Source organism: Ictalurus punctatus, chromosome 7 (genome assembly GCF_001660625.3).
Source record: "Ictalurus punctatus breed USDA103 chromosome 7, Coco_2.0, whole genome shotgun sequence".
Classification (NCBI taxonomy): Eukaryota; Metazoa; Chordata; class Actinopteri; order Siluriformes; family Ictaluridae; genus Ictalurus; species Ictalurus punctatus.
Genome location: NC_030422.2, coordinates 26,578,589 through 26,593,567, shown reverse-complemented (window position 1 = coordinate 26,593,567; position 14,979 = coordinate 26,578,589). Strand labels below are relative to the sequence as shown.

Here is a 14,979-nt window from a genome sequence, read left to right as displayed (position 1 = left end):
CTACACTCTCTTTAACAAGCACTTTGGACTCCTTTTAGAGTCCATGACTCCGCCCCTTTTGGATCAAACCATCCACTGGTAAGTATTAATGTCAAAGTACCTCTATTACTTACTTCTAAAAACTTTCTCGATCAACTTCACCTGTTCATTATGGCTCGTTAATTAAATAACAAATAATAATAAAAATCTAAATACCTACAACAATAAGCCATATTCATTTACTGTTTCTTTCACCCCGGTATTTAAAATTACCGAACTCCCTCACCCCCTTTAAATCACGTAAATGGTTCAATCAGCTTCCCGGTTGCACTGCGCATGCGCCAGCGGACAGGAGTCTTCATAAACAATGTTCCGCGCGCGGGATCTGTTTTCTCGACGCAGTGCAGCAACCCGGAAGCGCGACTCTCCCCACATTCACTCAGAGCACAACACAATCAGAAAAGTAGCAGTAACAAAATAGAAACAAAACTAACTGGTTTTGTGTAGGCAACTACTGACTGACAGGACATGTATAATGAGGATTAATGTCCATGAGATAAAAGAGTGCGTGTGCACCCGCGCCTCCAGTAGTAGATAACTGAGGGGAAAAAATGTAACGTGGATATGGTGCATTTATATATTATTTAAACCAGTGCTACCAATCTGAAACAACACTATCCACTACTGATTTAACTGATAGTATGCCTTGTTTACAGACAGAAGTGACAGATAAAGCTATAGCTGAAAATACTGAGAATGATCCGACCATTCCACTTATCATCAGAGATGAGCCCAAGTTAAATGAATCTGGTCATGAGAGTATGAACTTTTCCTATATTGGTTTAATGTCTAACACAGAGTCCCTCTCAGAGAGAGCATCAATCTTTTTCAAGTGAAAACTTGACTTATTTCCAAATCTGTTTCTTTCACCAAATTTTTATGAATACAGAGGAAATTTTTTGGAGTCTGAAAAGTTGACAGATATGGATTTGCATGGACGTAGTGGTTAAAAAAAAGTTGGATAAAGTCTTTAACAAATCTTTTAACCAAAAGGGATTACATGAAAGAGCTGATCCACCATGGCGTGATGGGTAAAAATGTCAGACCAGAGTGGAGAGCATTTTACAAGCCACCGTTGACTAAATGAGCAGAAGACTTACAGTGGAGAATTCTGCATAGCATTATTGCTGTCAATGCTTTTTGACAGACACTTTACCTACTATGTCCATATTTGGTATAAGCTGGTCTGTGGAATACTAAGTTTACATTTTACATTTATACCATTTTTTATTATACCACCCTGATAGTGACACTCACTTACTGAGATAGGAGCTCCACAGGGATTTTGCTCGATTGGAACAAAAAAGTTGTGTGTTTCATTATTATTATTTTGCTTTAAAAGTGCCAAGGCCATAAGCTAAACTAAGTGGCGCTTGTGCTATTTCCGCTTGCGCATTTTCTAATGGCAAAGAGCACACACTGCTTCTCCTTTATGTAGGATATGATGTATATATACACTGGTGAATTTTATACAAGATCATTCTCCCTCCAGAATGTTTCATTTTAGCGGCAAGAGAAATGGTTTTTTGACAAAAGTGGAATGTTTGTTGCCATCCATGTTACTATGGTAACCAGTAGTAGGAATGTACCATCCTTTTGTAAATTATAAGGATTACTATCGAGTCCAGTTAACTTTAATTTAAGCAGATAGTCATTTGTTTTACTCCCGTTTACTCAGTTTCCCTAAAGGTAGTCATGTTGCAGGATGTTTTACTACTCAGTCCGACTGAGGGGTGTGTTCCAGTGGGAAAGGTGATTGAAGAGGATGGGCAGGATATTTTTACTTCAGCTGGTGTTATAATCAGCCTTCATGTTTTAACTATTTCAAATGATGTAAATGATAAAGTTCTATGAATAGGAAAACATTTTCAGATGTAAATATGATTATCTACCGTAATCTAACTCAGAAGACAATGATTTGTCAGGCAAATTTTATTGGTGCACAGCAAAATTTTACAGGGCCTCGTGCCCCAGTAAAAAGGGTCTAGCGATGTCTCTGAAGCATACCCATTCACACTTCAACCCCCCAATGTTCGAACCAAATTCATGCCCATGACGATAGATAGATAGATAGATAGATAGATAGATAGATAGATAGATAGATGCGTAAATAGAAATAAGCAGGGGATAAATATGTAATGACACTGCAGATATAACAAAGCTGCATTTTAAATGTATGTATATATTTGTATTTATTTCATTAATAATGCATACCCATTCACACTGAAACAATTTTAAAAACCACAATTACAATTTAAAAAGAACTTCCCAAGCATCTAAATATGCATAAAGCCGTCTACATACCGGAAATGTACAGGTTTGTCTGATCCAAATTATTACAGAGAAAAAAATGCATACTGCAAGGGTAAGAATTTCAACCCAAACCAGTAAGGAGTGCAAAGAAGGGGTGTAGTTTCCCTGTTGGGGGTTGGCGGGCATATGAATGCCTTACACTTTAGAGAGTTGGACTTAGATTTCATTTCACTTCACTTAGATGCATTTCCCCAACACATTCCATGAAACTTAAAAGCATTAAAAAGTGTCATTAAATAAATAACTAATACTCACAGGTAACTAATAAGTACATAAGGACCTGCTAAACTGTGCTACTGTCATTGAATGGTTTTGGATAAAAATGTCATTGTCAGAAATGCGACAGCAATCAGGTAATACTTTTCTTATAATTGATGGAGTATAACTCGCATGGTGCCACATTCACTATGTTAACAATAACATGGTAGTATAGGTATAAATTTTCCATGTTCCCTGCGAATCGTGAAGGAATTTGAAGACTTGTGGTGGCGATACTGCTGTGTAGTGCTGTAAAGGAAGCTCCGCCCACTGCTCCACCTCCACCTAATGTTTCTGCCAAAAACACGACTATCATTCACCTTTCAACTATTCATTACAAGTTTGTTAATAATACATTGTATTTATTTTATTTTTGGTGGCAGAAGTGTATTATTATTTATTATAATTATAATCATATTTATAATACCTTTTTTTTTTTTACTGGGACCAGAGGGGCACATTTACATTTTGAGACAAAAGGGGCAGGGGCTTGAGTGACTGCTGCCCAGCAGACTATTTTGCATTGCTGGTCAGAGAGGGAGAGTAAAAAATATCAAACATGTACTCAGACGGAGGTAGCATAATATAATATAATATAATATAATATAATATAATATAATATAGCTTGCGACAGTCCACAAATAGTTTAGCTTGCTAGCTAATTAATTGCAAGAGCAGTGGAGTGCATTGCCTATTGTTTCTCTGTGACGATGGCACCTGGTGCCTCTAAGTGTTTCTGGAGCTCTTTCTGAGTGGTCCTTGGCTCTTTGGCTACTCTTCTGACTATTCTTCTGACTCCCTGGTCAGAAATTTAGCGAGGAGCTCCTGTGCCTGGCCGGTTGATGATGGAGTGATGCTGCTTCCACTTGTGGATAATGGCCTCAATGGTGTTTACTGGAGGATTCAGAAGTTTTGAAATATGTCTGTATCCGATTCCATCAATATGTTTCTTAACAATAAGGTTGCGAAGGTCTTGGGAGAGCTTTTTGCTTTTACCCATCATGAGATGTTTCTTGTGTGACACCTTGGTAACGAAAAGCCTTTTTATAGACCATCAATTTACTAACCCAGCTGATATTAATTTGCACAGATAGGAGGTATAATTACTTTAGGATTTCAGCTGGTTCCTTGCCTTACCTTGCCTTTGAGAACTGCTTTTTCTTAGTGTGTTCAATACCAATACTTTTTCCCCCCGTGTCATTCCACTTTATTCCACATAAATTTATTTATGGACTTTAATGTTGAGAATTCATTATATTTCCAGATTTCTTGAGTTAATACCAAAGTCTGGTGAAAATTTCATGTGGACAACCTCATTGGAAATATATTTACTGAAAAAAATGTTGATGCATCCAATACTTATTTTCCCCACTGTATAATATTGATGTCTGGTGAATTTCATGTGAATAGGCTCATTGGAAATATATTTATTGAAAATAATGTGTGTGTATGTATATATAAATGTGTATAATTTTATTTTTTTACTTACAGAATTTCACTATCCTGATGTTTCATTGCATCATTTCCATTGTGGGCTTTCCATCTTAAAGGTAAGGGAGTGTTATGAGTGCTGTTCAGTGAATTTTTCATTATATTACTATTTCATTATTACTAGATTGTGGCAATGAGAAATTAATATCATGTGTCAAGTTATTGAGTTGGAGTCCGATGCAAGTGCAGATAGATCCATTTTTTAAAACAAGTAAAAAAAAAAAATCTGTATATTAATGTCATGTGGGTGACTGTGTGCTGAATGTGAGAATAGTATTAAATGCCTTTAGGATTTCTGAATCTATATGTAATAATGTAGATGTAGTAATTTTCCCACTGGTTATTTAGTAAAAACTGAAACCTTTTTTATAACAGACTTTATTGTTTTATTAAAAATGTATCAGACAAAAGCACACTTCGGTCCCTTTAGAAAAATAATTATAAACAAAACTTATCTGCCCAAGTATTTACTTCATAAAATATTACTAGTCTTACTCTATTTAATTACAAATATTACACTGCATCAACCCATACTGCATATTTATCCCTGAGCAAATGCTACATTGAGTAAATGCTGGCTACAGTATCAAAAATAATATTCAATTTAAACAAATTAAAAGTCATTTAGCTTAAAAAACATAAATAATGCAAAATAAAGTTTAAATAATGAAAATAAATGCATACAAGTAATACAAATACATACATTAAGACTAGGAATCACCTAAGTTAAAAAATAAAGTCTTATACCTAAAAAAAAAAACCTATAACCTAAAACAAAAATACAAAGTAAAGCTTAAATTAGTCCATACACGATTTTGTGGCATTTTTTTCTTTTTAAATGGTTGATTTTGCTGCAAAAAACTGTTATGCAACTTGCAGAGTTTTCGATGATTTTTGTGGAAAACTACTTGAATTGGAAAATTGCAATTGCATGAAATTGTTTTGCAGTGATGTATTTGTCTGTCTTTCACAGTGATGTTTGTTGGTAAATGAGACCTTTTTGCTGTACTCATGTTCAACATGAATGGAAGAGGGCTTTGGCTGAATCCACATTGTGCATGTCACATGATGCGTCTTGGCCCAAATCTGCGGAGAATCTGAGCTAATTTTTTATAAGATTGCAAGCTGAATATTGAATCTGAATATTATGGAGTTTCTTTGATTTTTGTGTTAATTTCTGTGATCCTGGAGGGACTGTTAAAAAGTGAAAATAAATGCAAAAAAACATAACACATGATTAGAATTTAAAGTTTTCATACAAAATCACAGAAACATCACAGCCACTCATCACTAAAACTGTACTTACTGACAGAGCACATACACGAATGTGTTCTCTGTTGCACTCGGAGCTGCTGTTATTTAAAAGCTAGATGATAAAAACTAATGTAAAAACCTGAGACTCAGACAGATGCTTCAGCTTCTATCACTCTATACGGTCTGTTGTCCTCGTCAGGGTCAGCTTTAAAATACACAATCATGAACACTTCAAATTAGCCTCTTATTAAATGTTAGGGTTTAATTTTATGGCTAATGAAGAACACTGTGAGGTCTTACTTCGAGCTCTGTAACATTTCACTGCCAGAATGATGGTCACCAGCACATATGGAGAGGCCGCTACTGCACTGCTGAGGAGCTTCAGTACCGACAGTGGAGCTTTTACATCTGCTAGTAAATAAAAATTATAAATATAGCTGCAACAAGCAATACCAAGGTCAAGCCAATTATCGGATCCATGAGAAGCAAAAGAAGATTTGTGACATGTTTTTTGTTAGAGTCCGATGAACAGTGTAGGGGAGTTAGAAAAGTAAACTTTCAAACATAAAAAAAACATTACTTTTAAAAATAATTAAAATAGCTACTACTTAGAAATTTTGTCCAGTATGTGTTGCTGTTCTGAAACTGCTCAGGTAGCATCTGGGCATGATGGTTGTCATTTGAAAACGGTATGGTTTATCACAATTCTGTGAATAACTTTTTGTCATGAATGCATCTAGATGAAATCTAGACAAACAGTCTAGGAGGAGTTTAAAAAAAGTAGGTTTTCAAAACTTTTAAAAATAGCGGACAGGAAGTTTCAACCACGACATAATTGGTATCATTCGGCATGAACCACGGAATCTATCAAGACCAGTCTCATGACAGTAGACAAAAGGAGTCGATAGCTATTAGCATTTTTAAAAATAGCATTATAATTTTTGTTCTGAAACGTTTTGAGTCCCCTCAGAGCATCATCCCAAAGACACACCAAGTTTCATAACGATATGCCAAGTCGTTCATAAAATACAGCATTTTATGACTTAATGGAAAATGGCCGACATCCAAAATGGCAGACATTGGAATTTTTCATATTGTTGGACTTGGTATGCCCCCTGAATCTAATGAGACCAATTTGATGGTTTTATGACAAGCTGTTAAGAAGTTATAAGCAAAAATGTGCTTGTTTTGCAAATGTGCTTAATATTGCAAATAATGCAAATATCTTGACTAAACATCAACACAGAGTCTATCCTGCCATCACTCAGCATGTGTCTCTGGTCTACAGTACTTTAAATACAGCATAACTTGTGCTTATTTTACTCAGAAATGGTGTAAAAGTGGTGTTAAATCAAGGAGATTTAATGAGATTTCTACACTATAAATTCCAAAGACTAGTGAATATCTTGTGATTAGTAAGCGAGTTGCTTAAAAGGTGTAAAGGAGCAAAAAGTCATCAAAATTATTTTTGAAATGCTTTAAGAATAGAAAACTGACTCCAACACCCCAAAACTTTTATTTAAATGAGACACTGGAGGAGATTCACCTGTTAATAATTATATTAATATTACTATATTTCAATGTAGGTCAATAGTATATTAATATTTATTTTGGTTGAAAAAAGTAAGAAAATTAAAATTGCAGTGTGAAGTAAGGAAGATAAAAAATTAAATTATACATAGAGCATGCAATATGCACATAAAAGACACACACACACACAGACAATGTTCTGGACAGTGCACATACTCACCAATAACATTTACCCAGAGTGCATCACTGTAGTGTGTGTAGTAGACTGGGTTTCCTCTTCCAGCTCTGCACTTGTACTGACCTCCATCAGAGACACTAACTGATCTGATGGTGTAGGAGTGTGTTTCAGTCTCAGTCTCAGTGCTCTGTGTGAGTTTGATCCAGTAAAACTTCCATCCATCAGATTGCAGCTTTAGTGTACAGGACAGATTCACTGAGTTTCCCGTCATTACAGCTCCTTTAAGGTCTGATGTGAGTTCAGGTTTAGGATTTTCTGTTAAAGAAGAAACAAAAAGATTTCATTACAGGTGTAATCTTTACTGCACTACCCCTCTACAGAGTAAAAATGTTTCTATTAGTCTCACCTAAATAATAACTAGGCCTACATCTTTTCCTACTATTGTATTACTTTATTAGTGTAGCATAGTGAAAATAATCAAGTTCACATTTATTTGCCGAAAGAGAAACTAACCAAACATTAGACCACTAGCAGGTCCCTACATGATAATCTAAGAAGTAAATAATCTAAGAAGTAAATAATCTAAGTAATCTAAGTAAATAATCTAAGAAGTAAATAAAACTATTTACAAAAGTGAACGACTTCCTTCTTGATGAACACACACTTAGATGCCTTTGGTCTTGCTGTACAAAGATGATACATTCTTTTGCTACACATTACTGTTTTAGTGAATATTATTCAAATGAACAAACAGAGGTTTAATCTCTCAATGATATTTTACATTTTATATTTGTAAAATTCTGTTCTCAAATCTAAAAAGTTATTATATTTCAAAATTAGCTCTATCACTTCAGTTTACCTGCTGAATAATTTACACTTCAAATATCTAAACACTTCATTCCTGCATCTTCTACATCCTGACTGTGGTTTAGCAAAAAGTGATGTTTTATTAGAATAAGTTACTGTGCCTTTAGTTCATGTAACCAGTGTTTATGAGGCGAGTTTGCTGGCTGTAATAGGGTTTCTAACGCTGTGTGTTTATCAGACAAATTGACAAAGCCTCATTATGTGTATATAAAGGATATGTTTAAAGCAGTTCTATACAGAATACACCTTTACACTTTTCACTGTTCACGCAACAGACAATATTAACATAACAGATATAAACACACTCACCTGATATAGTCAGTGTAACACCATCACTGGTCTGTGTGTATTTAGGGTCTGATGACTTTGTTCCATTACATGTATAATCACCTTTATCAGAGTCTTTAATATCAGAGATTGTGTATGTTTTCTTTCCTGCAGCATCACTGAGTTCTGTGTTATCCCTATACCAGTGATACTGCCAGGTACTGCCGCTAGTCTGAATCTCACATGTGAGAGTGACGGTCTCCCCAAGGAACACGCGCCCAGCTGGCTGTATTTTCACTACAGGCTTTGGTCTCACTATAGAAAGATAACAAACACTTAAACAATTACAGTCTCTCAACATCAAAAATGCTGCACAGTCTTCCTAACTTCCTAATCTGTAGTGAAACTGTACTGTAGAAAACATGACGCATCTCTCACTGTAATCATGGCTGGATCACTGAACTCTGACTTGTAGTTTACTGTATTTGTTATTATTAGTTTGATGTTTTGTAAATAGTGTATCAAGTCATGTACCACAACCTGCACCTATCGGTAGCTATTTAGAAATGTTAGTCACTTATTAAGTTTACAACTCTTTACCGTGAATCTCCAGCAGTGAAACTTAAAAACCTTTTACAAATATGTAGAACCATTACAGTAGAATCAGCTTGACTAATAGATAAATAGGAACGTGTTTCTCGTACACTAAAATTATTAACGATATATATTTTTAAATGCTTTAAGAATGGAAAACACAGCAAAAGTTGCTTTATTTAAATTAATATATAAATTATTTCTCACCTCTGACTGAAACCCAGCTTTTCAGTGACTCTCCTCTCTCTGGGTGTTTACAGTGGTAGAAACCTTCATCTGACTTTGAGACAGTAGTGATGGTCATCTCTCCTGTAGTCTTGTTCTGCAGGACTGAACCATCTTTATAGAAATCAACACCAGAGTCTGAGATACTTGAGTTGTGATATAAACAGCGTAAAGTCAGAGGATTTCCCTCAGTTACAGGATGGACAGGACTGTCCAGGATCACATCACCATCTGTAGGAAAGAGAAAGACAACACTGAAATCAGAAAGTATGGGCTGTGTTTTATCTGAGAGGGTGTATGTACAGTAGTTTACCTTTAAAGAATTACTCTAAAAGAGATAAACTATATTCACATTACCATGTAAAAGATACAATAACGGTACAAAAGTTGTACCCTTGAGGGGACCACCCCAATGACAAGGAAAGGTACAGTTTAGTATCATTTTAGTTTCTGAGAGTGTACAGATATAATATAAAAATAAAAACAATATAAAAACAGATGTGAGACATGATATTTTGAAAAAAAAAAACAGTCTACTTAAAGTTACAGTAAATGCACTAATGTGTTCCAAAGAAACTAATTTGTTTATTTTTTTTCTCTCTCTCTAGGAAAGAACATTTAAAATACATTTAATAATATTCTACAATGTTTTTGGGTTTAGGTTTTTTTTTTGGATTTTAGTTATTTAGAATTGCAAGTTACTCAATTCTCATTATATTGTATCTATAATATTATAATTAATCTTATATCCAGTTATGGACCATATCATGGTTTTGGAGCTAATAGTGCAGTCATTCAGAGCTACATGCTCTCCTGCCTGTACAATTAACATCATAAATCTTAAAGAACACAGCAGTAACGTAATAACTATGAACATCACTTATACATCATGTTAAAGCTTTCATAATTTTCTCAGGTTATGGAATTAAAAAACTATGCAGTTATGTTAAACATGACAGAGTGACAGAAAACAGAGACAGAGAGAAGGAAACAGAGAGCTACATGAGCTAAAGAGTTTAACATAATGTTAATTTAAAGTAACTAATGGCACTGTGTTCAGTAAAATTTCCAGATATTCCTCAATCACTTTCAGACATTAAAATAGGTTTCATTACAATGCTGTCAATCACAAGATACTAAATTAGTTTTCAAGTGTTATTATTACAACTAAGGTATCACTTATCTTCTTTACAATTCATAAAAATAGATTTTTTAATGTTACAGTAGGTCTGGTTTATGTATTAAACTATTACTGATGAGAACACTGAAGACTCACTGTGCACTGTGATGTTGACAGGATTACTGCGTCCTCCAGATTCAGACTGACACCAGTAAACTCCAGTGTGTGATGTAGAGAGGGAGCTGATGTTACATGTAGATCCTGAAACTGAAGAACAATCAGACACTGCCTCACTGTGTGTGTATCCTCTCACTGTCCATCCAGTAGAGTCACTCTGGTCCTCACAGCTCAGTGTGAGAGAGTCAGCAGTAAAGTGTTGAGTTCTGCTGGGATTGATGATCAGAGACACTGGAGGAGATTCACCTGAAACACACACGTTATATATTATGGTTGTGAACAGAATAGATTAAACATAGAAAATTAATGATATAGTAGACAGACAGATAGATAGAAAACATAATGAATATTTTAAATGTCACCACTGAGCATGTCAAATAAAGCAATATGATAAAAATTCTTAGATAGTATGTACTTGTCTTATTTGCAAAGACATTTCAAATAAAAAAATGTCAAAAACAAAAAAATACACGAGTGTCATACAGTGTTAATCCTTTAAAGTCTGAGAAAACAGCAGTGAGTTCAGATTTAGTAACTACACACCTTTCCTGGTAGTTACTGAACATGGTGTAGGATGAGTAACTGAATAATAAACTGTCAGTTTAAAGAGTTAATTCTCACTATTTATTAACAATATACATTATGTTGAGACGTGTTTATAAATCATCAAGTAATTAGATTTTAGTAATTCACTGGTCATTACTGGAGTTTATAAATTGCTCATGAAACATTATCAAATAATAATGATTACACAACTGTAAAAGTTTCTGATTTTTTGTGCTACAAAAAATCTAAAAATGTTGTTGATTTATTTCCTCACCAGTGATGCACAGTGGCTGTAGGTTACTGTCCCGAGTGTGAAAGACTGATTCTCCTCTCTCTGCTCTGCACATATAAACTCCTGTGTGATTCACAGTAACATTAGTGAGAGTGTAGGAGCCTCCAGATCCTCTGCTGCTGTCTGAGAGAAGCTCTGAACCATACAAGACATTGCCACGACGGCCTGTTACTTCAATTAAGCCATTTCTGTAGGGAACAGCAGTGTACCAGCTGAATGTCCAGCCTGTAGAGGAGTTTTTAACCTCACAGCTTAGAGTCACTGAGTCTCCTTCAGTCAGCCAGCGCAGTGGAGACACACTCACTACTGCCTCTGCTGCATCTGATGGACAACAGATATAAAGAAATAAAATAAATAAAATCATACAGAGTGGTAGTCTTGTTACATATAATTAATGACAAGATAAAACAAACTCACACACTCACCTGATACAGTGAGTGTAACAGCATCACTGATCTCTGATCTCTGATTGTCACTGCTTCTCCTCCCTCTGCAGGTGTATTTACCACTGTTACCATTTATAACTGAGCTGAAGCTGAACTCCTGTGTTGTGGGGTAGAGTGTGTTATCATTCTTATACCAGCTGTATTTCCACTCAGTGTCTCCTCCTCCCTGTATTTCACATCTGAGAGTCACAGTCTCTCCTCTGAACACATGTTTATCAGGCTTTATGGTCACCACAGCTTTAGGACTCTCTGTAAGAAAATTACACTGATATATTACACAGATTAGATCTCAGCAGTATTATTAAATCAGAAGCAACATTTGTAGATGGAATTCTGATTTAAGATAACCACATTCAGTGCACATAAATCATCTGTACATTTTCAGGCTTGTTCTACTGAACCATCATTTAATAACAACCGAACAACTGAAATGATGATGCACATTTTCCTCCAAAAATACTTGTTTCTTTTTTAAATTAAATAAACTCATTGCAAAATTCAGAACTAATAAAGTATGTTGATATTTGAATGTTTGTTAATTATATTAACCATTATCATATTACAATTTTTGTTAATAATAATATAATATTTCTTTTTGTTAAGTACAGAAATTAAAAGAGCTAAAAAAGCAAGTCTTCAGTGTGAAGTCAGCAAAATAAGAGATTAAACTAAGAGAAGGTCATATGCTAAAAATGACTAATTTACTGAGTAAAAACGATCTTTCTATTTGAAATGCTGCATTTCACTGAAGCTAAGTGACAATAACTAGGACATACACTTACTGTCGTTTCTCATCATCACTCAATGCATATGTCAGGGGGTTAAATAAACCATTATACTGTATACAGGTCAGTGAAGTTCATGCAAAAGACCGTTTTATCCAAAATTAGCATACAGTTAGTGCTGTTAAAGTAGTGTGTCTGCTACAAGGCGATGTATTTCTTTCATATATATGTACAAAAATATACGAATGGATGATGTGGTGTAAATTTAGGTTAATAATAATAATGACTTTCATATAGTTTGTGGATCATTAATGAACAGATGAAAAGGTGACATTGTTATATGTAATTATAGAATAATTAAGTATATTGTATATTGAGTACACTGAAAAGTGTATTTGTACATTGGAGCATGTTAATCAATGTGTTTATTACAGATTCAGGGATATGTAAATGATGCGTAGTCTTAAATAACTATACTATACGATCACTGGCTCTCTGCTATGATGTATGATGTGGATATAGGATTTATACTCTTGTAAGTTTTTCTTTAATAGTTGGAAGTTTGCAGTCCGTGTTTTGATAAGGACACAGCAGATTGTGCTGTTCCCTGCTGTGGGCTGGCTAGACTGGTCCTTTGTTCAATTATGCACATTTGTGTGATTGCTGAACTCATTGCAGGCTGCCATTGATGCAATATGTGATCATTCCACACGCTGAGAATAAAAGCTACCCATCATCCTCAAAACTATGGAGTCTGGTTTGTGAGAAAGTGAGGGAAGGAACACTTGAACACAGAACAGATGGGGAAACACGTGTTTTCAGATCACGAACGATCACGCTCTAATCTTTTTCAGCCTTTCAGATTCTGCACCATCATTAACAAAACTTTGACTCTCTTCTGCATTCATTCACACTCAGACAGGTCTCGACTCGAGAAACTCAGCATCAGTGTGCTTTTTCTTTGTATGTAGTTGTGTAGATATAACTTATGCTGTGTTACTACCAAGCTGTGCTGTTAACATGGTTTGTGCTGTACAGTCTCTTACTCACCAGTAACATTTACCCAGAGTGCATCACTGTAGTGTGTGTAGTAGACTGGGTTTCCTCTTCCACCTCTGCACCTGTACTGACCTCCATCAGAGACACTAACTGAGCTGTATACAGTAGTAGTGTAGAAGTCTGTTTTAGCTTCAGTCTCAGTGCTCTGTGTGTGATTGCTCCAGTAAAACTTCCATCCAGCAGACTGCAGCTTCAGTGTACAGGACAGATTCACAGAGTTTCCTCTCAGTACAGCTCCTTTAAGATCTGATGTGAGTTCAGGTTTAGGTTTTTCTGTTAAAGAAGAAACACAAGTTCAGGATGTGAAGTCTTTACTACACAAATCACTTCTACAGAGTTAAACATGTTATTAATGTCTCTGATGATTGTGGTTTCAACTAAACAATAATTATGTATCTTATTTTATTACTTGTTTCAGTGCAGCATAGAAAGTTTAAATAATCATATTCACTAAAAGGGAATTACTTACTAAAAAGAGAAGATTAGACCAAATGCACATCCTTACATGATCTGATTCTTCAGTTCAAAAGCATTGTGTGGTTTATTCAACGTAAATAATTTAATAAATAAATAATACTATTTACACAAATGAATGTTTTCTCTTTGATTAGCACCTACTCCGATGTAGCTTTGTACAGCACGACTCAGCCTTCAGTCTTGCTGTACAAAGATGATGCATTCTTTTGATACATACAGTGAGGGAAAAAAGTATTTGATCCCCTGCTGATTTTGTACGTTTGCCCACTGACAAAGAAATGATCAGTCTATAATTTTAATGGTAGTTGTATTTGAACAGTGAGAGACAGAATAACAACAAAAAAATCCAGAAAAACGCATGTCAAAAATGTTATAAATTGATTTGCATTTTAATGAGGGAAATAAGTATTTGACCCCTCTGCAAAACATGACTTAGTACTTGGTTTAAAAACCCTTGTTGGCAATCACAGAGGTCAGACGTTTCTTGTAGTTGGCCACCAGGTTTGCACACATCTCAGGAGGGATTTTGTCCCACTCCTCTTTGCAGATCTTCTCCAAGTCATTAAGGTTTCGAGGCTGACGTTTGGCAACTCGAACCTTTGATGCGGTGAAGTTGTCCTGTCCCCTTAGCAGAAAAAAAACCCCAAAGCATAATGTTTCCACCTCCATGTTTGACGGTGAGGATGGTGTTCTTGGGGTCATAGGCAGCATTCCTCCTCCTCCAAACACGGCGAGTTGAGTTGACGCCAAAGAGCTCCATTTTGGTCTCATCTGACCTCAACACTTTCACCCAGTTGTCCTCTGAACCATGCAGATGTTCATTGGCAAACTTCAGACGGGCATGTATATGTGCTTTCTTGAGCAGCGGACCTTGCGCGCGCTGCAGAATTTCAGTCCTTCACGGCGTAGTGTGTTACCAATTGTTTTCTTGGTGACTATGGTCCCAGCTGCCTTGAGATCATTGACAAGATCCTCCCGTGTAGTTCTGGGCTGATTCCTCACTGTTCTCATGATCAATAAAACTCCACGAGGTGAGATCTTGCATGGAGCCCCAGGCCGAGGGAGATTGACAGTTCTTTTGTGCTTCTTCCATTTGCGAATAATCGCACCAACTGTTGTCC

The 14,979-nt window shown here is 35.6% G+C and overlaps 2 protein-coding genes across 2 annotated transcripts in view; both read right to left on the bottom strand.

Moving 5' to 3' along the window:
* The window catches only part of LOC128633105 (carcinoembryonic antigen-related cell adhesion molecule 5), a 59,831-nt gene extending 47,436 nt beyond the window's left edge, over positions 1-12,395 (bottom strand). The window contains exons 1-7 of the mRNA XM_053681838.1: positions 12,380-12,395; positions 11,667-11,846; positions 11,134-11,472; positions 10,431-10,559; positions 8,999-9,247; positions 8,240-8,512; positions 7,106-7,378 (exon numbers count right to left, since the gene is read on the bottom strand). Coding sequence (XP_053537813.1) covers positions 7,106-7,378; positions 8,240-8,512; positions 8,999-9,247; positions 10,431-10,559; positions 11,134-11,472; positions 11,667-11,846; positions 12,380-12,395 — 1,459 coding nt within the window. The remainder of the gene's footprint in view (positions 1-7,105; positions 7,379-8,239; positions 8,513-8,998; positions 9,248-10,430; positions 10,560-11,133; positions 11,473-11,666; positions 11,847-12,379) is intronic.
* A 628-nt stretch (positions 12,396-13,023) lies between these two features.
* Positions 13,024-14,979, bottom strand: part of LOC108267722 (carcinoembryonic antigen-related cell adhesion molecule 5) — a 36,474-nt gene continuing 34,518 nt past the window's right edge. Inside the window, exons 14-15 of the mRNA XM_053681837.1 lie at positions 13,373-13,654; positions 13,024-13,106 (exon numbers count right to left, since the gene is read on the bottom strand). Of these exons, the coding sequence (XP_053537812.1) occupies positions 13,024-13,106; positions 13,373-13,654 (365 nt within the window). The remainder of the gene's footprint in view (positions 13,107-13,372; positions 13,655-14,979) is intronic.